Source organism: Panthera onca, chromosome X (genome assembly GCF_046562875.1).
Source record: "Panthera onca isolate mPanOnc1 chromosome X, mPanOnc1 haplotype 2, whole genome shotgun sequence".
NCBI lineage: Eukaryota > Metazoa > Chordata > Mammalia > Carnivora > Felidae > Panthera > Panthera onca.
This window is the reverse complement of record NC_138357.1, coordinates 102639309-102666222: the sequence shown is the minus strand read 5'-3', so window position 1 is coordinate 102666222 and position 26914 is coordinate 102639309. Positions and strand designations below refer to the sequence as shown.

The 26914-nt window shown below is 39.7% G+C and overlaps 1 protein-coding gene across 12 annotated transcripts in view; it reads right to left on the bottom strand.

The window, feature by feature from the left end:
- DMD (dystrophin) overlaps positions 1–26914 on the bottom strand; it is a 2113538-nt gene that overhangs the window by 459783 nt on the left and 1626841 nt on the right. For all 12 annotated transcript variants that reach the window (XM_081792827.1, XM_081792829.1, XM_081792824.1 and 9 more), the window contains one exon: positions 20748–20937. In XM_081792827.1, the coding sequence (XP_081648953.1) occupies positions 20748–20937 (190 nt within the window). The remainder of the gene's footprint in view (positions 1–20747; positions 20938–26914) is intronic.

Below are 26914 nucleotides of genomic sequence, written 5' to 3'. Positions count from 1 at the left end.
GGTTCAGGTTAGTTAACATGGTGAAGCAGAATGAGTACTTTATTTAGACTATATTCAATAAATTTTTATTCAAAAATGAGAAGGAAATAATAAGGAGACCCTCTCCAGCCAAAGGACCTTAGGCCCCTTTGTGCAGGTTGGGAAAAGTTTAAACCCGCCTATTCAAATTAAATAGACAGGTTGAATTCAAGAACACGAAATGTACTGATAACCTGAGAAAAATGACAGCTAGACTCCCCAAATAAACGCTAACAGAAAGATGCCTAATTCACTTTTTTTTTTTTTTTGTAGTTTTTGGTTTGAAGATTCCTAGCTTAATTGTTACTGAGGAAAATATATTTTTCTAGACAAAAGACAAAGTAGAATACTAACTTCAAGTTTAAGTTTTTGGATATGGATGGACGACATTTTGTGAGATTGAAAAATACAATCATTTCGCTAGTTAGTCTTAACATTACACCATAGTTAAGAGGCAAATCCTTGAAAACAGATTAGGTATTTTACTAGTTAAATGGAGCAGCCAAGAATGGATGTTGATGATGTGGTTTTATGAAGGAAAATTTCAGAAAACAAAGTTTTAAATTCTATTCCTTACGCACAAGAAACTAAGTATGTAGCTTGTATAAGGAACCTAAGAATTTTAAGAATTTTTTAAAAAAAATTTTTTAACGTTTATTTATTTTTGAGACAGAGAGAGAGAGAGCATGAACGGGGTGGGTCAGAGAGAGAGGGAGACACAGAATCCAAAACAGGCTCCAGGCTCTGAGCTGTCAGCACAGAGCCCGACGCGGGGCTCGAATTCACTGGCCGCAAGATCGTGACCTGAGCTGAAGTCGACACTTAGCCGACTGAGCCACCCAGGCGCCCCGGAACTTAAGAATATTTAAATGAAGAACACACAGACAAAACTAACAATTTTGTGAATGACACAGGTTTGTAAATTGATCTTACTAAGTTGCTGTCATTGCTTTGGTTACAAATCACAAAGAGATATAAATAACACACGATGCAGACTGATTATTATTGAGTTAGCTCAGAGGACTTCTATTGCTATATATATAATATAATATATATATTATAATATTGTTATAATATATAATGTCACAACACAGTTGCTTTAGTTATGCAAATAAGATCATACGTACATACTACCTAAGATTAAAAGACCAATGCTGAATATGTTTTTCGTCATAGCATCCCCGAACTAAACCTAGAGCTTTCCATCTAGTTTTAGTAAATTTTCTACTTGGTGATCCAAGAATTTAGCTTTTTCTTTTCCCACCACATGACAAGTATATATTGATTGGAAGTATTTGGAAACTCTGCTGTGAAACCAAACTGCATTTTGACTTATTTGTATCAATTATTTGCTGGAAGGTTGTGGGTAAGGTGGGAAAACACTTCCTTCCATTTTAAATCGCCATCTCCCAGGTCTGTCGTTTTCCTTTTTCGTGGGGCCAAACTGTTTTTAAGAACTCTGGCATATCAATCTCTGGAAGAGAGCATTCACAAATGAATTCCGATCAACAGATTGCATACATTTCCCAATCAGCTGTGCAGACTGAGCATTTTCCTGACTCCAGTCATTTTATAAAGACGATTCGGAATTAATCAGTTCTCCTGCCCCTTTTATTATTTATATATTCACAGTATTGACAGATTTCATTTTCTTCCCACTCTCCACTCCTCTTCTACAGGAATAACACTCACGGCATGGAACAGAGAGCAGCCAGTAAGGCATTACTCGGTTAATTCTGAGAACCCACGAACAATAACGTGGAATATCCAGAACCACGGCAAACTTCATTTCATTTCTTCTCGTGCTTTCTCTAGAATATGAGGTCCACTTACTCTTTAGACCACGATATAGGTATGTGAATAACGCAGTAATACCTATGACTGGAGTAATACCGAAATAGTACGGCTGCGGCTGCTATAAATACTGGAACAAAATTCCCCTAGGAACAATGATGTCAGGAAGCTTTGCAGGGGATCAGTCTCTCCGAATTTTGAATCACCACACTCATTGTGACATTTTAGAAGGCACTGCATCTTCTCCCGGGATTACAAAAAAATTACAATTGTACCTAAGTCACCTACCAACAGCGTATGCCACTAATTCATTTCGCAGATACATTAACAGGAATCTTTTCAAATGTTTCTTCGAATTGATTAGACATCGTCTCCAGGAAGCCTTAAATTTGATTTGGCCAAAATGCCAGAGGAAATTAGTGTTATTTTCTTGTGTCCTTTCCCTAAATTCCGAAAGGTAAAGAAACACCAATTTACCAAACAGACATGTCTAATAATAAAGGAAATCTGAATATATAAAAAGATTGTTGTCGAGACAGAGCCATTGCCCGGTTGTCTTCAGCTGACATCTATTTTTAAATAGACAGTATGACTTAGTTACAGGAACCAGACATGAAGAAATACTGAGCAATCCAATTATTCAAAAGGCACGCAAAAAGCATTATTTCCAAAATGTCTTTTCATAATATTGTCTTCAATACTATAGTTTTTAAACATTCAATAGATCTATGGGTTTAGTGTTAATGATTATGCCAGCAAGATGGTAACATAATGAATCCATGTCAATTTTGGGAAGTATTTCTAACATTACATAACAAATTGGAAAGGAATTTCACATATAATTATCTCTATAAAGACAAACCACAAGGGTAATTAACACAGCTACGATTCTGTATCACCACAACGGTTAAACCAGATGGTAATGTTCATTATTTTTATCTCTCTCACAAAACCAAATATTACACACTTTCTCCTGGGAATGTATAAAGTATTCAAATGAAACATTGTTATGCAATACTTTGCTATAAGGAGGGCTTTTTTTTTTTCATTTAGTATGGAAATGTGTGTATCCCCTCAAGGTTGGTGGCATTTCCAACCATGACCAATGTTGCTTACAAATAAACAGAAATAAACAGCGTATTTATGATGTATAAGCTTAATATAATGACATCACCGGATAAGGGAAGATTTCACGTTTAAAAAACTTATTCAACAGTGAATCATTAAAATTAAAATATAGGCTTTATATTTTCATCCCAAAGATAGCCAATATTGTGAATTTTCAATGGATATTCAGGAAAAACAAATTTATTTGCTGTGTCAATGAGCTACAATCACAATAATGCTGAGTGACGTCTAGGGTTTCAAACCACAATCGAAGGGCGTGGCTACTGCAGCCCCACCCAACGTGTCTATCCTCTTCTTTCCGAGATGAGCCGCCTGGATGGGGCATGTTCTTCTAGTACGTGTGGTAGAGGCACAAAGAGGAAAATGCAAGGGCTCTCAAGGCCTAGGCTTCAAACTAGCATGAGGTCACTTCTGCTCACCCGCTGTCTGCTAAAGCAAATCACATGGCTAAGCCCCAAAGCTAGGGGTCGGGAGGTGCACTCCATCATTCACAAGGCGGCAATATCAAGGTTGGGACTACAGAATGGGAAGAAGAACCAGAGTCCCCATTCAGTCTAGTACAATTCTTGAACTGTTTCTTTAAAGTAGATAATACATTGCAGAACATGAGAATGCAGTGTATTTATTTAGATCTCTGACTTAATTCTTCAGGGTGTGAATGTTGCCACACATTTTCCCGCTCTGTATTATTCCTATCATCATCATCAACATCATCATCACCATCCTCAGTGATAAATCTGTTACTAGATTTAAGAAATAAATAGTTCTTTCTTCTTCTTCTTCTTCTTCTTCTTCTTCTTCTTCTTCTTCTTCTTCTTCCTCTTCCTCTTCCTCCTCCTCCTCCTCCTCCTCCTCCTCCTCCTCCTCTTTTTCTTCTTCTTCTTTTAGTTTCTTGTATAAAGAATTCAAACACATCTTTCACTTGGTGCCATTCTCTAGCAGCGTTCTGTGAGTACAGACAGATTGATGCAATTTCTACTACAGGGATTGGAGCATGCGATTTGAGTCACAAGTCCTGTCTTACCTAACTCTGGAGTTATCTGTTGAAGAGAAGATATCGTATGGGAATAATAATACAACACCACCCTTAAGGATCGTGGCTAAATTTATTTTCTTTTCCAATACCATATAAGATACAATATCTCACATCATGAGAACTAGTCACTTCCTGTGAGATGGCTCGCAACAAAGGGACTTCTCAATCATGTACACCATGCAGGCAGACTACTCTCTCATCACCGCGTGTGCACGTGCATGCATGTGTATTCTGTCTTTCCCCTTGAATTCCAATTTTTTTTCATCTTGTCTTACGAATTTTTGTTTTTCTGGTGGTGTTCCATTTTTGTAAACAGAAAAGGAGAAGAATGTGTTTGCCAATCTGCTCAGAGAACTCATTTCAATTTGGCTTCTCCATTAGAGGACTGATTTGCTTCCTATGTGCAATTCTTACATGATCGCGGTGGCATATACTATTGGATTTCAACTCCTATGCATCCATGTGAACTCACTTTGAGATTTCTACATGGCAGGTCAATTGCTTGAGTTGTAGTGAGCCTAAATTCTGCCACGGCTTATCTCGCACTTCTTGGCATCCCAAGTGTGTGATGCGTATGTTTTCCTTGCTTGTTCTCTCTTTCTCTCTGTTAAATCAACGAACTTTTCAATTTTAATCAAGTTCATAACGCGAAATATTTGATATGCAAAAAAATAAATGCAAGGAATGAAGTTCAAGTACGCAAAACAACAAAAACTTGGTCAGAATAAAATTTTCTTCTTGGATGAACCAAGGATGATGAACTTTATTTCTTGAGCCCATTTACAAAAAGAAAACAAATATAAAGTTATGGATGTAAGACTACTTATTCAAGACAAATGTGGTTAGGGCCTTACTGCTTGGTTAGTAAAATACAGCTGAAGGGTTATGCCTTTCTAAGAATACTTATGTAATTCATTCAGCATCAAGTGTATGTGACAACTGTCAGACTACCCTCCTTCACTATTTACCTTATATATAGTCCCAGACGGAATCTATTTCAGTACCGTGAACACACGCACGCACACCCCCAAAGCAAGGCAAAACTTTTTTTTCCTTTTCTTAACGTTAATTTTGAGGAAATGATTACAACCTGGGTCTCATTTAACAAATGCATTTCTATGAAAGAGAGGAGATTCTTTGAATTAAGGCTGAGACATAATTATGAAAAAATTAGCCAATAATACAATTGGTTTAAGGAACAGGAATCAACCTGAGAAAGGAAACTTTCCTTCTAATACTGTAATTTGGTCATGTTGGGCTAAGTTATAATTTAATGTCATGAGCCATTAGATCGTAACATTAAATTAATGATCATGGCTCACATGGAGGCATGGGCAGTTTTATATAATATGCGAAGGGAAAAAGAAAGAAAATGGTAATGTAAATCTTCTTCGGTACCATCTGGCTTATCTTTTTCCCCATGCCTCTCCAAAACAGTGGGAGGAATAAACAATACTATTCCTGACGGGCTAGGCACTGAAGATGAAGAGACCAAATGAAAAATTCTCCAACACAAGCACAGTCTAGTATTTTCTTCGTTTCCTTCTCCTGCATGAGCACAGAGAATCTGCCTTGCAGAATAAAAATTTGTCAAACTTCAGAGCTGAAATGGCCTTAAGCAAGCATCTGGCCCAGCGGTTCTCAAATTTAAATGGGCAAAAGAACCACCTGGGGGCTCTTTAAATATGCAGATTCCCTGGCTCATCCCTAGAGAGCCAGGTTCCGACACTGCATTTTTAATAAGCTTTCCAAGTAAAGATGGTGCAGTTTGGATGTGAACTTGGAGAAAACGTTTTCTAGAAGATAAACCTGAGATCCACAACACCACTAATGTCCCCAATATCACACCGGCTAGTAGTCAGGAACAGAACCCACATCCCTTGGGGTGCCTGGCTGGCTCAGTCGGGAGAGCATGTGACTCTTGATCTTGGGATTGTGAGTTCGAGCCCCACCCTGGGTGTAGAGAGTACTTAAAAATAAAATCTTGGGGCACGTGGGTGGCTCAGTCAGTTAAGCAGCTAACTCTTGATTGCGGCTCAGGTCAAGATCTCATGGTTCCTGAGATCTAGCCCCTTGGAGGGCTCTGCGTGGACCCTACTTGGGATTCTCTCTCTCTCCCTCTCCCTCTGTCCCTGCCCTGCTCCCGCGCTCGCATGCTCTCTCTCTCTCTCTCTCTCTCTCTCTCTCTCTCTCAAAATAAATAAATAAGCTTTAAAAAAATAAAATCTTAAAAAAGAACCCCATCTCTTGACCTGTAACATAAGACACTATACTCTCTCAAAAATCTGTCAGCTTATTTTTTTATTGTGACAAAAAGACATAAAATTCACTGTTTTCATGATTTTCAAATATACAGTTCAGTAGCATTAAATACATTTACACTGTTCTACAGCCATCACCACCACGTATCTCCAGAATGGTTTTTCATCTTTTCAAACTGAAATTCTGTGCCCGTGAAAGAAAAAGTCCCAACTCCCCTCATCGCCCCCTCCCAACCCCTGGTAACTACTATTCGATTCTCTTTCTCTATGAGTTTGACTGTTGGAGGTACCTCATAAAAGTGGAATTAAACAATATTATCCTTCTGGGCCTGCCTCATTTCACTTAGCATAATGCCTTCAAGATTTATCTGTATTAGTTAATGTAGTGATTTGCTGAATCCTTTGAAGTGCTTGCTCAAGACAGTGCTCTGGCCCTTTAAGAAATGAGGTTCAATCACTTGTCCAAGTTCCACAGACAGCTGCTAAATGAGAGAAAGCATTCAGGAAGGGGAGTCCTCGGTGAGTGAAACAGATAGAGCCTGGAGGCAGGCACAGAGACGTGAAATGCATTTTCTGCCTAGTTGGAAAGTCGCTTGAAAAGAAAAAGGAATGAGAAACGAGACAGAGAGAGACAGAGAGAAAGACAGAGACAGACAGATGCACTAAGAGGGCCCAGATTAGCGAGAAGAACTACGCAGACAAGGTTATAAACAGGTATATCCTATAAATTAATTGGTATACAGTGGTGTCCATGAGACCCGATACTATTAACATACCTTGGGGCACAGAGTAGAGAAAGCAAATAGGTAAAAGGTACACATTTACACTGCTATTTGAGAAATACTTTATTGCACTTGAGATTTATTTTTATTTCATGGAGTTACTGCCAGGAGTATTTTACAGCTTTCAAGTCAGAAGGGAAGTTATCTGAGATATGTTCTGTTGTAGGGAAGAAAAGCTTCAATTTTTAAAAACATCAGTCCCCTGGTCTACATCCAATGTCTGACCCTGGGGCGAGGCCAGATAACGCTTCCGAGAGAAGGTGGTTTGATCGAGGCTTGAAGTAGGACTTAGCCAGGTAGGGCAGGAGAGAGAGGGCATTCCGGCCAAAGAGAACCTCTTCTTTTGACCCGGACAATGCTTACTGGCTATTTAATATTCAGCTCAGTGTCTTTTACAAGAGGCTTTCTGCGGCAGCTTTAAAACATGACCCCAAGACTTTCTGACACTTTTCCATGGAAAGGTGGACTTGACGTCCCATCCCCTCGACCTGGTCTCTGTGATGGCTTGGCCAAACGAATATGACAGTCATAAATCTATGCTGGTTTCTGCCCCAGGCCTCGGGACTCAGCCATTACGCTGTAAAAAAGCCCAAACTGCCCCATGGAGAGGCCCACGTGAAGGGACACTGACAGCCAGCACCTTTTTGCCAAGCATGTGAGTGAGCCCACCTGCAAGCTGACCCTCCAGCGGCCAGTCGGCCTGCCCCAGCTGATATCGCGAGAAGCAGAGGCCAACAGTGCGCACTGACCTTGCGTGGGTGGCAGATTCACGTGCAAAACTCTTCTAAGCCGTTAAGGTCGGGGCTGATTTGTGACGCAAAGGGTCACCAGAACACCTACCCTGGTCCTCCCCATAACGTATGCAGGGGGTACCCCTCCTCTGGGGGACCAAAGGACTCTGTACGCACCTTAATTATCCCCGATCTCCTCGACTAGATCTCCCTGTTGTCCTGCCCCTAGTCTCTCCACTATCCAGTCCGCTTGGGGGCCAAGTACGGCTCTTATCAACCTTTGGATCCTCAAACCTTCTACCAAGTGTATACATTACATGAATATAAAAATTTCTTTGAGGTCACGGGTGGGAAAGGAATTTAGAGTTGTCTAATCAGTTCCATGGCTGCATCCAAACAACTACCATTGTTTTCTACTCTAAAACAGAAAATGTCGACACTTTCCCCCAGCCAGTAAAAATACTACCCATACTCATTCCAGGTTTCAAAACTGCAACATACAACACTTTTCCAGCCATTGGTGAAACTACTGTAAAAACTAAAAATAGAATTTATGGAGTAAATCATTGGGAAGAATGCCTGGGCAAGCAGTTCATAAATATCCAGGTCTCATTCTATTTGGGGCCATAGCCTTGAACTGAATCCAATATTGAATTGTTGAATTGAGAGCAAAGGATTGAAGTGAAATGTGGTCAGCTCTTGAGAGGAGGTGAAATGCTGCTTTCTGCGGAGAATAACTTTTTCTGTAACTCCCAGGGAATAATATATTTTGAAAGGTGTTGGGGGTGAATAGAAATTAGAAAGGAGAAACGAAAACCTTTAGAGAACTTAAAGATTACATTTATAAAGACTCAGATCATTGTTAAGTCATAATAATAATAATAATAATAATAGTGAATAGTCAAGTTGCTAATAGACCTCTCAAGGACAGCCGTGGACGCGGACGTAGGAGCAAACAAAAGTAATTTGTTGCTTTCGCGGACGTAGGAGCAAACAAAAGTAATTTGTTGCTTTCTCACTATCAGGAAATACTCTTCCATCTTGACTAATATGATCTCCAGTGGGAATGATTTATTTCTCTCACATTCATGAAACTCTCTTTCATAACCAGGTGTAATGGCTTCTTTTACCTCTATGGGGAATGGCTGATTTATGCATAGACCTTTGCTCAATAACCTTTCTTCAAAGATTGATGCCGTTAAAAATGAAAAAAAGATGTGAACTTTTTGACATTTTATCTTAATGTAATTTAGAAAACCGTGTAAACTGCAAATGGACCTCATGTGGAATGAAAATCACACACGGATAACCTAAATTATTTTGAATACTATTCATCTTTGACTAATAACTGAAATGTTTTATTATCAGAATTATGAAAGACACGAGAGAGACACTAACAAAGTTCGTTTCAAAAATAATTTGTAAATACAAGACCAAACATCCTTTTAGTTGATCTCCCCAACGCACGCTTTTAGAATTTTCCACCCACAAGTGGGGGTACTGCTACCCACTACGTGGAGGAGTATTGTTTTTTTGTTTGTTGGCTTTTGTTTTTGTTTTGTTTTTGACTAGAAAGTCTCCTGTTAAAGACCACTAACCCTCAAGGAGAAAGAAAGAAACAAGCAAACAAAAACCCTTCAAGGTTGGAAGAAGGAAGGAAGAGAAAGTGACATGAAATTCTTTGACTTTTTCTGTGCTGAGACTTTTCTGGACCTTTTTTGCTATTCTTGTTTGGCAAAGAAGGCCCTGAAATTATATAGATCTTGTCTAAGTTCCTATGGAGATCAAAGAAAGTAAGCGAATAGTCCCAGCATTCTGTTTTCAGTGCCATTGCCTCATAGGTTACATTTAAAACAACTTTATTAATTTTATTAACATAGCTATAAGCCATTGATGTGGCTTCCGATGTCAGTCAGACGGGGAAAAAACAAACTGCTTTTACTGACGCGTATTTCCGGGAATCTTAACACCTGGTGTCTGGTTCAAAGAGAAGGGCATGTCAGCCAATGTGTTTCCTTCAAGGAGGGCACTATGAAAGATCAAATATCTCCTTTTAATTTTCAGTGTAGTATGTTTATTTTCAAGAATGGGGATGTTGAGGTTTGTAACGGAAAAATTTAGTTTTTCAAACATGTCAGCATTGACACTTAAGAACTAAAATCTGTCGAAGGTTATTAATCTGTTCTTGGTTAGGGAAGACAAAGCTTTTTGTTTCTTTTGTTTTTTTATTTTATTTTAATTTTTTTAATTTTTTAATGTTTATTTATTTTTGAGATAGAGGGAGAGAGAGAGAGAGAGAGAGAGAGAGAGAGAGAGAGAGAGAGAGAAAGAACGACCAAACAGGGGAAGGGCAGAGAAAGAGGGAGACAGAATCCCAAGAAGTCTCCGTACCGTCAGCACAGAGCCCGATATGGGGCTTGAACCCACGAACCATGAGATCATGACCTGAGCTGAAAACAAGAGTGGGACGCTTAAAACGACTGAGCCACCCAGGCGCCCCTGTTTTGTTTTATTAAATCAGAGTTCCAACACACATGTGCCAATACCTCAGACAGCTTCATTGATCTATTCATTCTTCTTAAGTAGTTCCTAACACGTCAAATGAAGACTGTGCCTAGAAAGATTCTACAGTGAAATAAACAATACAAAAGTTTATTAATAAAATATGTATGTATATGTATAAGGCACATACACATCTATGTAGAGTCAGATATGTATACACCTGATAATACTAATGACATAATAACACTAGCCCTGTCTACTGGTTTCTTATTATGTGTCCAATACCGTTTTACGGACTTCACACATATTAATCACATCACCGTCACAACCTGACGAGATGAGGCAGACACTATCATTACCCCTGATTTATAGCTGCATAAACTGAGGGCAATCAAGAAATGTGTCCATGGTCAGTAAGTATCAGAATCAAGATTTAAACCCAGGCAGTCAGGCTTCAAAGCCCACCCTATTAAAAACTACCCTCTCCAGCCTCTCAGATAAAATACGGAAAACACTAAACTTCATTTCAAGTGCAGAGAAACTCTTATGGAAATCGAGAGGAAGACAAGATGTCTTCCAGCGTGGGCACTCAGGGAAGAAGGGAGGATGTGAATACAGCTTTCCTGGAAAAGTAGATAGCATGAGGGTAAACTGAGATGCGGAAAAGGAATCCCAGGACGAGATACAAGGTCATCAAAAGAAGAAAAGTAGGCTGGCTAGCTATGCACTTTAGTGGGAGTCGAGGATGGGTGGAGAGGAAAAATAAGAAACAAGATTAGAATTCGAGGTCGGGAGCCAATTCTAGAAGGCCAGGTGAAGGAATGTGCAGAACATTCTGAAGGGTTTGAGAAGTCATAAAAGGTGTTTGAACAGAAGAACCATATATTCTTTCATTCATCTGACAACTATCTCTTGAGCGCCTATCATGTGCTGGGTACTGTCTTGGGCGATGGGAATATACAAGTGAATAAGGTAGAAAAAACCTCCAGGTTGGACTGAGGCAATACAATAGGCAGAAAGGAGTGGAGAACAGTAATGGTACCAAAAGCATGAATTTGAGTAGTAGTTAGGAACCTGGAAAGAAAGTAATGGGGGCAAAGGATTGGGGGAGGGGGTAAAATTGATCTTGAACATGAACTAGAAGGTGAGGCAAGTGAAGAGATGGAGAAAGGTCTATTTGGTTTAAAATTGGACTGGAATGGAAATTCAACAGTGACACCATTGAATGGTGAGAATGATATTAAGGAAGACAGAAAAGACAGCCCAGAGTCAGTCCTCAGGTAAAGAAAGACGGAAGAATGAGTACAGAGAGGTAGGAGAAAATCAGCAGAATATAATATCCCAGAAAATCCAAAGAGGAGACATTTTCCCAAAAACTGTAGTGGGCAACAATCACAAACTATCCAGAGATTTCTAGGGCAGGTAAGTGAAAGATTTGAGACATGCTTTTGGTTACCCTGGGTGTTTGCGTGGAAGGCTGAGTCAGTTTAGAGTAACGGGTAGGGGAATAAGATGAGTTGAAGGTACAGAAGGTCAAGCTTAGGGTCCAAGAGCTGACTCCTCTGTATGGAGCGGTGTGACCTTAGCAGAAGTCACCCCACCTCTCAAAGCTTTGATTTTTTTTCATCTGTAAGAAGGGTAAGATGACAGTACCTTGTACAAGCCAAGCACCCAGTACATTGCCTGGCACACAGTAATACAGTAAAACCTTGGAAGGCGAGTAACTTGTTCTGTGAGTGTTCTGCAAGATGAGCAAACGTTCCTTTTTAAATTTTGTTTAATGTTTATTTATTTTTGAGAGAGCTAGTACGAGAGGTGGAGGGGCAGAGAGGGAGGAAAACACAGAATTTGAAGCAGGCTCCGGGCTCTGAGCTGTCAGCCCAGAGCCCCATGTGGGGCTTGAACCCAGGGACCGCGAGATCATGACCGGGGCTGAAGTCAGACGGTTAACCGACTGAGCCATCCAGGCGCCCAAGATGAGCGAACATTTCAAATACATTTTAACTTGATACACGAGCGGTGTCTCGCCATACAAGCAGTACACGATGCAGAACATCACATAACCACAACCGAGCCAAAGGTTCTTGAAATTTGCTTTGATATACAAGTGCTTTGAATTACAAACGTGTTTATAGAACGAAGCACGCTTGCAAACCAAGGTTTTCCCATATTTTTTTTTTTTTTTTTAAAAGTGAGCTGCTATTATTATCTACCCTAATAATTAGATAAATATGTCATGTTATCAATCCTAGAAAACTAAACATTTATTTCATAGGCTTTTATTTTTAATTATTTCCCTCCTAATCTGGTGTGATAAAACTCAAATTAGTTAATTTGCGAGAGCTACGTTATTGAACCTCTTTAATTTTACCCTCCTCGATTGAAAAGAAAAATGATAATAGTGCCAAAGCAGAGATTTGCAGTGAGGATATGAGCAAATGAAAGTAAAAGTGCCTTGTCAGTTACAAACAAAGAAAAATTTAGCTCTCATTATTCTCATTAATTAATATAAATTTGATTCACTGATTGTAAAGCGTACAATATTAGTTTTATATATGCAGTTTGACTTTTGTCTAATGGTAATTCCCATCATGAATAAGGATCTTTCACTTGAAGAAAGCTTTTTTGAAGAGCTCTTCTATTTATGACCTTTTAAGAGCCTCACCAAAGCTCCGCGAGGAATAAAAGGCAGTGGTTATTAGGGGCTATCAAAATTGACTTTTCAGTATGCACAGACGCACAGGGTCCCCTTTCCTATGTGGGTCTTTCTTTTGGTTTGTATCTATGAAATTAGAGGATCCCATAAGTGAATTACCAAGTTATTCAAGTGAGCGCTGTCCTTATACCATTGTAGATAATAGCTAACTGCAATGGCAATATCCAGAGAAGTAGATTCTAACGTTTGCAATACATTCAAATAACATGCTAACATACATAGGAGACCATGGTAACATGGTCCAGAATGTTATAGCCCCTATAGCCAAGTGACTACACTCGTTGCATTAAATTCTTTTTTCATCGTTAGACCAAAATGAATTCTTACTTCCTATATTTAGTCTTCCTTTGTATGGGAGCTAAAACACGAGCCTTGAACATTTGTCCTCGTTAACTCCTGCTTCTACTAAAAGTTTAATTACTTTCGCTATTTTGGGGGATGATCTCTGTGATCTACAGAGATTCCAGGGTCCAAACCTGGAACATAATACAGTTCTGAATATAGTAAGATGACAAGCATGTGGCTCTTGAACCTGTCCCTGAGGCCTACCATTCACAGTACTGTAAACATGTATGACCTTTTTACGGTAGCTACCTGAGAATAAAAGGGAAAAAAAAAATGTTCCAGGTTCATGTAAGAGAAGTAACAGATTTTCCTTAGTGGGAAGTTTTTCAAGATCTTGGTTACATTGCCCATTAACTTTTATTTTTTCCAAGGTATGAGTTTTACACCATAGGACTGCTAGTTCTTTGCCTTTTTTCAAGGTTAAACCATTAAAAGCATCCCTAGGGGTGCCTGGGTGGCTCAGTGGGTTGAGCGTCCGACTTCAGCTCAGGTCACGATCTCGCGGTCCGTGAGTTCGAGCCCTGTGTCGGGCTCTGGGGGCTGATGGCTCAGAGCCTTCCAATTCTGTGTCTCCTTCTCTCTCTGCCCCACCCCCGTTCATGCTCTCTCTCTGTCTCAAAAATAAATAAACGTAAAAAAAATTAAAAAAAATGTTAAAAAAAAAAAGCATCCCTATAGACACGCCCCTTGTAAGAACATAGAAAATGGCACCACTTAATACCAATTCTATGCTACAGTAAGTGGTATTTTGGTGACCTTTAGGTGTATTTCTGAATGGGCCACGGAGAAATTCAAGTAACGATGACAGAGATTTATGTGTAATATCAGGTATTTCTTTGGCTGCCATATTGATGTCCTTCCATTCTATATCTTCAACCTAGAACATATGTCTGCTCCAAATTCTAGATCCACATTCACAACTGCTTCAAAGGAGGTGATATTTATACCCCGGTGACTCACGGACACCTCAAAACTGACCCCATTTTTGACTTCTCTTCCCACAACGTCTTCCCCCCTTGAATTCTCTGACTCCATGAAGGCACTCAGTCATGCCAAGTGGCAAGCGGTCAGTGACTCCTCATCACATCTCATATTCTTCCTCACCTCTGCTTCCCATAACATACATGAGAATGTCGACTTTACCTCCAAAGAGCTCACACATCTGTCTCATTTGTTCAACCTCAGCACCTTGCTTATTATTTCTTACTTGGAATAGTACAGGAAGAACTTTCGGATGTTCCTGGACAGGTTCTATATCTTTCCAATTAATTCTCTCAACTACCGGACTGATTTAAAAAAAAAAAAAAATTAAGTCTGGTTATTCTACTTCCTTGCTTAAAACTATGCCGTGACTTCCCATAGACTATAAAGTCCACACTATTTAAAAAATTTTTTCTTAATGTTTATTTTTTGAGAGACAGAGTGCAAGCGGGGGAGGGGCAGAGGGAGAGGGAGGCACAGAGTCGGAAGCCGGCTCCAGGCTCTGAGCTGTCAGCACAGAGCCCGACGCGGGGCGCGAACCCACAAATCGTGAGATCATGACCTGAGCTGAAGTCGGGCGCTTAACCAACTGAGCCACCCAGGTGCCCCTCAAGTCCAAACTCTTAAAGGTAGGTGGCAAGAGGGACAGAAAGGCAGCCTACACATACTGAGCCCTCAGAGTCCAACACTCTGCCCCTCTAGTGGGAATTTTACATGCATCGTATTATTTAACCTTCACAAAATCATGTGAATTTGTATAGAAAAATATAACTAAGACTTAGAGGTTAGGCAACAAATGGTAGGATAAGTGGTCTTCGTGCCTATAAGGCCCATACTCTATTTACTGGACCCTGCTGTTTTTCTACATAATTTAACCCCAGCTGACCTTTCCAATGTCCATTCTTACAACTATACCCCAGTCCTACAGAAGTGCCTTCAGATTCTCAAACTGCCACAACGTCCAGGACTCTGAACACGCTATTGCCTCCGCCAAACATTCTCTTTTCAACTCTGTGTAGGTAGCTAAGTCCTAACTCACTCTTCCAACATTCTCTGAGCAGAACTTTTCAACGTCGGCTAGACATGAGAATCATGGACAGGACATGCCGCCATCAATCCAATTTGAATCTCCAGGAGATGGAACCAAGGAAGTAGCATTTCTTAAAAGAGCTCCTCCAATATAGAAGGAGAATGGGGAAACACTGTTCTATGTGAGTTTCATGGCCTCTCCGAAAGGCTTAAGCTTAATCATCTGTTTTCCCTAGACCTGGTCTGGCCCTGTACTATAACACTCATCACGCTACTATAATTTGCCTCAGCATATGTATTTTCACCTCTGGAATATAAGTGCTCCAAAGGCAGATATCATATTCTAACATAGAGGCTTCTGAGTGTATTCAGTGGGCATATTCTCATTCTCTCTCTCTCTTTCTTTCTCTCTCTCACACACACAGCTGAAATCAAAGTTTCATAAAACAATACTACCCTTACTCGTGACTGATGGACTCTGTTATTTCCTATTCTATTCTGTTAATTTTAATCCTTTCTATTTAAAAATTGTGATGCTAAGTAAAATAAATCTGACAGAGAAAGACAAATACTATGCGATCTCTCTTCTATGTGAAATCTAAAAAACAAAACAAAATTAGCTCGCAGATACAGAGAACAGATTGGTGGTTATCAGAGGTAAGGGGTGGAAGAAAAGAATGAACTGAGGGTTTTGGGTTAAAATAGATTAACTAAAAGTAAAAAAAAAACACACAATAAAATGTGCATTGCTACTCATTAAATTGATTACACAACCTAATACTTTGAACTGTGTTTCAAAAGCATCTGTGTAATAATGTTTACGTTAGTCCTAACACCATGCTAAGCACTTAACAGGTGCTTACAACAGATTTCATGGATTAATCAAAGTCCCTAAGGAAATAATATATATAAAAGTTTTACATATCCAAAACAGCAGGCAGTCATCACCAGGCAAAAGAAAAACATCAAGATTAAGCTTCACATTCTTTAGACACCGAAGTAGAAAGATTAAAAAAACCAAAAAACAGAAAACATAAAACTCAGTTCAAATTATAGCAACAGAAATGAATACACAGAGGGTTTCCTTTTCTTAGAATTAGGGATCCTCAGATTACCTCTCTATTCTTAGATGTCCCAAGAAAGATGACAATCCAATTTATTCAGAATACTAATTGTGTTACTAAGATTGCATTCTTCCTTCTTCCTTTGGAAATAACCAGTGGGCCAAGATTTTTTGGGGAAACACAGTGAAAGAGCTATTTCCCAAATTTCAATAATCGAAATAGCATTAGAAGTCTAAGCTCTCTTAATCAATTTACAGGTGCACGCTGATGTACGACTCAAAGTTTATCAAACTAGTCTCTCCGGAAATGTTTTGCTTAGTAGAAGAGAATTTTTATGATGGGGGTCGGGGAGGAGATACGGGTAAAACAAATGAGCTTAGAGAAGAAACTGAATTTAGGGGCACCTGGGTGGCTCAGTCGAGTAAGTGTCCGACTCTTGATTTCGGTTCAGGTCTTGATCTCACGGTTCGTGAGGGCGAGCCGGTGTCTGAGCACTACTTGGGATTCTCTCTCTTCTCTCTCTCTGCCCCTTCCCCGCTTGTGTACTCTCTCTCAAAATAAATAGACATTAAAAAAAAATAAGCTGAGTTTATAGCTATGACCTGAGATAAGAGCCAGTTCACAGATAAAGGAAGCTCAAATATTAATTGCTCCGTAGTTTCTCGTGCTGAGAAAAAGATCCTTATTACATCTTTATGACCATCTCTCCCCACCAAATACCCGTAGCTACACACCTTCTTTACAAGCTGGTATTACAACGATCTCTTAGAGGTGCTTAGAGAACCAGTTAAGATTGGTGGACATCTTGTGAAATATTAGCAAAGATACAGAGGCCCCGTTTTCAATTGGTTACCCATGGTTTGATGTTAGAACTCAGAACGGAGGGTATCTTTATGAATTCTCTGGGGCCGAAATGTTTTGGACACAGTAACACTCTGATTCAATTATGGATATAGTTCCTCATTTAAAGGAGAAATTTGCAACGTAAGAATTCTCAAACTGTCACCCCTCAGGGTTCTATATGATGTTCTACAAAAATACATTGCTTCTAGGGGCGCCTGGGTGGCTCAGTCCGTTAAGCGTCTGACTTCACCTCAGGTCATGATCTCATGGTTCGTGAGTTCCAGCCCCGTGTTGGGCTCAGAGCCTGGAGCCTGCTTTGGATTCTGTGTCTCCCTCTCTCTCTCTGCCCCTCCTCCACTCTCTCTCTCTCTCTCTCTCTCTTTCTCTCTCACAAATATTTATAGATTTATATTTATAAACATGATAAAAAACCTATTGCCTTTAAAATGTCAGTTAGACTCTCGTAAATAATACTATTTATAAGAAAAATCTCCTCATCCTTAAGTATGAGGACAACTACCATGCCCCTGCTTTCCGTAAGAAAAGTAAATAAGCATTTTTTTCCAATATAAGAGAGGAATCGTAATGGCTTTCAGAGCGAAATTACTCAGATTAATTCCATTCAGGAAGCACATGCTTCATAAAACATGTATTCTTAGAGAACCCATGAATCGTGATTATTGCTGAGAGAATTAAATATCCTAGGAAGTGCATTGTAAACAACAGTGATACTCAGCCTAGCAAGAGCTGTGGGGTCTCCATATGCAGAAGCGGTGACTGACAGTCATAGAGCAAAGCCTGTTGGGGAAGGTTTTCGCCCCCCTGTATCCATTCAGCAGTATTTGTACGAAGTGAAACATCAGTGCTTTGGGGTGGACTGGAATCTGCCGGGAGAGCTGATGTTCTGGCTAGGCATTTGGAGTTTCCTTTTTTAATATGTAAGAAGTATTTTCGCTCTACAGCATGAATCAAACAATGAACATAATGCTACCAGCTTCTTCAAACAAAGTGAAAGGCATATCATTACACTTTTTTCCTTCACACATATTATAGAAAATTCCTTTTGTTCGAGATAAAAAAAAAAAATCTTCAGAAGGGGGGGAAAAAAAAAGCAAAGACTCCCGTTTAGCTGAAATACCGAAATTGCATGTAATCTCCTAAGGTATGTGGTTATATTTGCTTTCAAGGTTGGCATTTCCATTTGTTGCTTTTAAACCCCAGTATCTTAATTCAATTCTACCACTTAGTAGTAGTTGACATTTTTTTCCGTGACATCTCCAAATCTTTCATCAAAAGACCGTTATCCAGCCATCTAACTGAAAATCAGCGCTCCCTATAAATGTCATTCCTATCCATAAAATGTAGTTTCAACCTCAGGCAACTGGAATTTATAGAAAACCCAATATTAACACAGAGGCAATGAGAAAATTGTCTGTTTTAAAATAGTGTTGGAATCTTAGTTAGTCCTATTATAATTAAGGGGAAAATGATATGTTTAAGATTTTGGGGGATTCTAAGGGAGTTTAATATGGTTTTTAATAATAAATGCCTTTTATGAGTAATACAGCATAAGCTAAGAAAATGTCCTTCACATAACTTCCAACTGTTTTTGAAAGAGAATTCAGAGAGCTAAATGCAAAATGTAGTTTAATCTCCATTCTTCCATAGTGAATATAGTTGAAAAACATGGCAATTTTTTTCTTTAATGATTCAGAATCTTGCAGTGTCTCAGAATTTTCATTGTATATTAATGCAGATAAAAATATATAGGAGATACATTGATGTACTTTCGCACAGATCAGACTTGTTCACTAATTTAAGGAGTATTTTATTAAATATTTATTATAAAATTATCTTTTGGATTATTCTTTATTTTCAAGGGTATCTGCTAAAAAAAAAGTCCACTTAAAGTTTTATTATTTATCTACTGCCGCTGGTGAGAATATGTGAGCCCATGTATTTATTAAAGTTCTAGGGTGGGGCACCTGGGTGGCTCAGTCAGTTAAGCTTTGACTCTTGGTTTCAGCTCAGGTCATGATCCCAGAGTCGTGGGATGGAGTCCAGGACTGTGGGATTGAGCCCTACGTTAGGCTCCATGTTGGGTGTGGAGCCAGCTTGGGATTCTCTCTCTGTCCTCTTTGCCTCTCCCTCTCTGCCCCTCTCCCCCATTTGTGTTCTCTCTCCCTCTCAAAAAAAATTCTGGGGTGGCTTTATGGGTATATAAAGGGAGAAATAAAATTTTATTTATGAAATATCATAAGTCAAATAAGTTACAGTAGAAAACTTTCTAACCATTCATCTAAGAGTGACCAAAAAAAAAAAATCTAACTTTGCCTTGTTTTTACATTCTGAAGCCATGGGGTATATCTACAAAGATAAAGTCAGGTGTTGCGCGAAACAAACTACTTCCCATGGTCAAACTAACTCAACACACATTGCAGAGAAGCAAGTGGGGTCTGAGGAGAATGGAACGAACAAATGAGGAATCTGAGACACTATAAATTGCTACTATCATCAACTAAGGAAAGGATGCCAAGTAATCTATCAAAACAGAAACAAAAGGAGGACGGGGTGTGGGGGGGGGGAAGAAGGAAAGGGAGAGGAGAAGAAACACTGCTTATTATGATTTGAGGAATTATTTTTCAACCTAGGATATCCTATCACTTTTTTCATCGTAATTTAAATATACAAAAAATGTAGTCCAAAAACTTGATCATATTATTTTAACACTCTACAGTTTATTTGAGGTAGTAGTAAAGTTCTTACAAGTCAGAAAACTCAGCTATACATAACAAAACTCCATTAGAGTTCAGAAAATTCTATCAGGCACTGAGCATAAACTTAAGGAGCCTCCTTGAACTAAAGAATATGACTCTCACCAAGACTACATTTAAACCAAACTACCCTAAACTTCTGTTTTCACTGTCGATGCATATGAAACTTTATAGCAATAATTTTTGTTTCTAGGAAAAACAATGGTCTGAAAATTGTCTGATCATTAACTAGGACAAATTCACCCATCTCATTTTTCTTTGTACAGATCCTGTTAGGAAGAAGGCTACAAAATGCCAGATTAACATTTCAAAATGTATTTGAAAGTAATGAAGGGAAACTGATTTAGTTAACAACGCTAAATAAAACAGACAATTCATACAGATGCTTTCCCTGTAAAATATTAAATAAACACTCCAAAATGGCAACTTTTTCAATTTAATAAACCAATCTCCCATTTATGTCTCTGAGCAAAATTTCTCCCTGACCAAAGCTCTGGTTTTAAGTGCGGGTTTTTCCTGGTCCAGAATGTGCACCATTTAGAAGACTGGGATGTTAAATGAAATACTAACTGACTTTTCCTTCTCCCTCTGCCCCGTCTCTTCTTGCCCAAATGCGGAAATACATCAGGCCACGCGAAACGATGATTTCACTTTGTCCCCAGCATATCGCTTACAAGAACAGATGCCATTAATTGCTCATATGGATTATTCACAAGAGGCCCAAGTAGAAAAGCTTTACTTACTTGCCATTGTTTCATCAGCTCTCTTACTCCCTTGGAATCTTCCAGGAGCCTTTCCTTATGGGTGGCATCCTGCAGCACGTTGGCAGTTGTTTCAGCCTCTGTAAGCCAGGCAAGGAATTTCTCCAGGTCGAGGGGGAACTGTTGCAGCAATCTATGGGTTTCTTCCAGAGCAGCCTCTTGCTCACTCACTCTGCAAAGGAACAAACGTCCAGATGCAGTTCTCCTCAGTTATCGAAGGGTGTACCCAGGGACCCCCATGAAAAGAGCAAAGATAAAGGGACTAAATTGTCACGTACCAACAAAGGGGTGGGTTATTGCTAAAAGTCCTCTTAAAAGCAACAGCAACTATACCTGTGTGTGCATATGTGTGTATACACACACACAGACATATATATGTACATATATACATACGTATACACACATGCCAGAAGAGCTGTTTATTCATCATGGGTGAGGTTTTTGCTGAGTGTACAGTCTTCTACAGTGTAGTTTCGGTGTTCCTACTGGATGTGTGTGTGTGTGTATGTACATATATGTATATATGTATATGTATACACACACACACATACACACACACTTTGGACTTTGGGAAGTTCACATAAGAGCTTGCAAAAACAATCTTTTTGTAACTTGATAGTTTTTACTGGTCAATTTTGACACCTTATTTTCATATGCTGCAAAATCGTAAGCTCATCTTTATAGATAAAGCCCCCAAATCCCTACACCATGGTTATCTTTGATGTCACCTGAGGCAGAACATCAGGATTAGGTAGGCAAGGAAGAAGCTCAAGAAAATGCAAAGCTAGAACAGAAAGTTGAACAACGGAGGGAACCAGACAGAGAAGGGGACTGCAGGGCAAAGGAGAATAGAAAGAAGAAAGAAAAGTAGAAAAATGACACATTTCATAGAAACCATTGCACAAAATATCATTTTGCATAACACTACTGTGTTCTGCAAGTTCCAACTAGGGTGTTAGCTTTATATTTCATTATCTGATGGTCACACAACTTGGAATACTCTCCTCAAGAAAAATCTCACGTGTAAGGGAAAAAGCAGAGCCTAAAAACCTGACAGATCTGGGTTCAAATCCCACTATTCCCTCCCGACTGTGTGGTATGCCTGCTACATACAGTTAGTTACACTCTGTATCAGGGTTACTCAAACATGTCCGTTCCCTTGGCCCACATCCTATTCCCTTTCTTCTCATCTTTTGGAAGGGGTGAACCAAATTCCCCAATGATACACAAATCTAAAAAAAAATCATATTTTCTGATTTTATATACATATACATAGATACATATGTATATATACACATATATGTATACATATATACATATATGTATATGTATGTATATGTATATGTATGTATACATATATGTACATACATATGTAGATATACATATATATGTATATCTACATATATACATATATATATATAAAATTCATGTGTTGTGCACACACACACATATGCTCTCTGCAAAAATCTACATAATAACAGCTTGGAGGGAAAAGTGCCTTCGGCAGTAACAGTCCCATCTAAAAAGATTCAGGTAAATTTTGTCTGCAATGAGGAAATTAGTACTCTATTTAAATGCCGTATTTGCCTTCTATTACCACACAAACACTTTCTGGGATTAAACATAAGCTAAAAATGGATTTGAAAAAATCGAACACTTGAATACGATACACACTGCTTGTTAGGATGTGATTGTCAATAATTATGCAAAACTGCAATTTATTTCAGCAGCAACTTTATCATGGGATGTGCAAACCAGGCAATAAACAACTCCTGCGGAGCGAGCGGCAGCGAAGCCCCCGGAAGAGCCGTTTATTCATCATGGGTGAGGTTTTTGCTGAACATACAGTCTTCCACAGTGGAGTTTCGGTGCTCACACTGGATAAAAATCTTCTGTCTGCATTAACTGGCGGAGGGGAGAATAGGTTTATGAGGATGCAGCTATTGGAAAAAAGGAAGCATTGCGCTGAGCTATTTATCAACCCCTACATAAACTTTAATACCACACAGCTGAAAGGTACCTGGGTGTTCGGCTTGGGCGAATGAGTGAAACCTTGGGTAGTTCAGGGGCTGACCTGGACTGCTTGCTCCCTGCTTATCTAGATTTCAAGCTATCAGTGGAGGGAGAAATACCAAAATCATTGTTTATTTATCTTTCCATTCGGTATGATTTAAAAACTCAGAACCATCACCACGGCGCTGAGAACCTTAATGTTATAATCTGGCATGAAATGGACAGGTTGAAACAGGCGTAACTTGCTCACAGTTGACCATTTCTGACCTACGAAAGGGACCATTTCGTCCGCTTCAAGCTAGTATTTCTAGGTTGGCTTGCACAGTAAAAAATCACTAAAACTTACTCCACCTCCAGCCTAAAATTTGGGATAGAAACAAGCTGTCACATTTCAGAAGACAAATGCAGGGCTAGACAATGACATATTTTTTTAACATGCTCCGACTTCATAGCAAATAAAGGACAAATACGAAACTCTCACTGCAGAGTGAAGCTTGGAGAGTTAGATACTGTGTGTTTTATTCTCAGCGGCATCTTCGTCATGAGCTGCTCATGAACCTCCCCTATTCTTAAACTAAAAGCACCACTTACCCTCTGCTTCCTCAAAAAGTAACTAGTAAATAACTCTCCAAGAGTTATTGGTAAAATACGATGCACATAAATCAGATGAAAGGGTTCCACTGAGACAGTGAGATTTCCAGCCAAATCCTACCAGTGAGTTTGCTGCTTTGTAAATTAGGCCCTTAGGGAAGAATAGTAACTCTTTCAGGACAGTGAGGCACCATTTTCCTAACGATACCCTCGCGCTCTGAAATATTGACAACCTCAGGCTGAATCTTTTCTAATTTGGAAAATACGTTAAAAAAATTCAATGGCCACAACAGCAGACAATCTCTTCAAATGAGTTCTTTTACAGCCCCTTTGATCAGAGGTGAGACTGTTGGTTCCTGGTCATGAGGCGGTTTTAAGGCGACATCCTTTATCCTGAGATCAATCTATGTGCACCGAATTCCTAAATTTTAATCGTGCCAAGTCTAGACTAGAAATGAATCAGGGTACTTGTACGCCATATTTGTGCATTCAAAAGAGCTCTGACTGTATCTCATATTTTTTAATTTTCCATAGCCACGTGGCTTTAAGTGGCTTTTATGATAAATAAAAAAGTGTAGAAATGATGAGAATCATAAAGAAATTTAAAAGATCGTTTTAGAACAAAAGGGAAGACTTTGGACAGGATGATTCTGTAAATGCCTTTGTCCAGGTTGCCCAATTACAGACCCTGGCGAAAACTTGGCTGAGCTTTGAAAGTAACAATGACTGGGTCTCAGTGATAGTACTAATACTTTACAAATGTAATCTACTGCAGAGGTTCAGTACTTTTTTCTATAACAACTTTTAATTATCAGTTATTCTAGCTTTTTAATGTACAAAACTAGCTGAGAATCTGGTGGAGTAGGGAACGGTATGGTGACTTTCAAAGGTTTTCTTTCTATTCGGAGAGCACCATATACCGTTGTCAAGTGTGGAAATATGAGCGGTGTGGTAGAGTGGTTCTCGAAGTGTGACCCATAGACCAGCAGCATCAGTATTATCTGAGAACTTACAAGAAATGCACATTCTCAAGCCCTACCCTAGACCTACTAAATCAGAGACTCTGCATGTGGAGTCCGGTGATGTGTGTTTTAACAAGCCTTCTAGGTGATTTGGGTGTATGCTAAAGTTTTGAGGTTCACTGCCATTGGAGACCCATCTGTTTGCCCTAGCTTCTGAGGAAGCTGCTGGAGGCAGCATGCACCAACGACTGGTTAGCGTGCGGGCTATAAAAGCCTGGTGCCCTCGCTCCAACTCAGGACAATTCAGGAAGATGGGGGGAGCACTGGGGATCGGTGCTGTGGTTGCAACCACATTGAAGCCCAGCTTCTCCTTCTTCCCTGTCCTGCTTCCTTCCCTTGCCTTCCCTCACAGGTGTTAATCCTCAGAGCACTTGCCAATAAAATTCCTGCAGGTTAATCGATTTCTCAGAGCCTGCCTTCTGGGGAAATTCACATGCTGAATTGTCACAGTAAAGAAAGATTTTAAACATACACATGCTTTAGAAATCTATGTGCAGAAATCTACAACTGCTTGCACAGACTGTAGTCTCAAAAACAGGACAGGGCGAAGGATTCTCACACCTAGGAAATGAGCCTGAAGGGATATTGTACCTTTGGTTGCTCTTTAAGAAGATCTATAGATAATGGAGACTTGCATCACCACCAGTTAGAAGCAAGAATCTACTGAAGGCACAAAGTGCTGTAGCTATAGAGCTTAGTACAACTCCACAGCTGCCCAAGATGGTGCTCATCTAGAGATAATTCTGTGCAAAGGGGAAGAATCACAGAAGACATGTCTTCAGCATCTCCATTTTCCTTCTCTCTCTCTCTTTTTAGAGAGGGGGAGAGGTGAGTGGGGGAGAGGTGCAGAGGGAGAGAGAGAAAGAATCATAAGCAGACTCCACACTGAGCGTGGATCCCTTGACCCTGGGATCATGACCGGAGCTGAAATCGAGAGTCAGATGCTCAACCGACTGAGCCACCCAGGTGCCCTTCTATTTTCTTTTTAAGAACCGATTATCAATGAGGCAGTCAGACAAGTAATACTCTGATCTGTCTCTAAACACCCACACACCTGTCAGGGTATTTCCAAATAAATCTCTAAGACCCCAGATTTTCCATTAAGGTGCATATCAGCAAATTCTTATGGGTCAACCTAATACATAAAAAGCAAAGGAGGAAAGGGAAACTTAACTACTTGCCCAAGTAAGGCTGTAGAGCTTAATTAATGTATACGCAATATTCCACTAATAGATACACGGGTGGACAATACTTTATCATTGCACTGTACTGCAGGATTGTATATATATAAATGTAGGTACATATACATTTATGTATAAACTTTTAAAATATGTATTATATATATAATCAAACAGAAAGAAACATATCGAATATTTTTAAGGGGGAAAGGCTCAACCTGACACAGGAGGCTATTCTGCCTGGTGTTTCTCTAAGTGTGACAATTGGAGGAAATTGACAGCACTCAGTCTTTGCTAAAAAACACCTCCGTCTGTGGCTTGGTATTGTAAAGGAGTAACCAGACAAAACACTCCGAAGCTCTCCTTCCTGGCTTATTTGCATTTAACCACTATCATTTCCTATGATATTTTTAGGGAATGATTACAGGATGACACTTCTTTCCCCTTTTTTGTTTGTCAGATGTAGGGCTGAGAGACTGAGCACCTTCGCGGTACTTGGGCTTGGGACCCAAGGTTTCTAGCAATGCCCAACACTAGTCACAGAAGCAAACTTAACCTGAAGTTCAATTTCTCGGTGACCGTAACAGTCTCTACCGACTTGCTGGTAACGAAATTACACTGTGATTTTTAAAAATGACTTTCCATTGAGTTTTCAAGGGACAGCTAGAGTCGGTATCACCTGAGGATATACAGCAGTTTGTAGAAAGGGTTCCTTTCAATCTCTAGCAATTCTATTAGTAGTGTACACTCATGAGAAGCATGAATCTAAACAAAGTCCTCCAATAATGCTTGGACTAGCACCCCATCAGTACCTTTCTGGCCACAGGTCCAACACTGAGGCTCAGGGCAACATCTACCTAGAAATATGGCCGCAGAAGCATGAGGCAGCCAGAGTATGTTTGTCTCTCCTCCTCTGCTATTGAGCTACCCAGTGAGAAATATACTCTGTTCTTTTAACTATTGGCATAGAGTAAGAGATCAAGGCTGTCAGGTACAGCACAGAAAACACATTTTTTTTTTTTTTTAATTTTTTTTCAACGTTTTTTATTTATTTTTGGGACAGAGAGAGACAGAGCATGAACGGGGGAGGGGCAGAGAGAGAGGGAGACACAGAATCGGAAACAGGCTCCAGGCTCCGAGCCATCAGCCCAGAGCCTGACGCGGGGCTCGAACTCACAGACCGCGAGATCGTGACCTGGCTGAAGTCGGACGCTTAACCGACTGCGCCACCCAGGCGCCCCTAAAACACATTTTTTTTTTAAAGCTAACACCCATATGGCTCTTCACATGTTTTAAATATATTCAGACTTGGGGCTCAGTCAGCTAAGCGTCGGACTCTTGATTT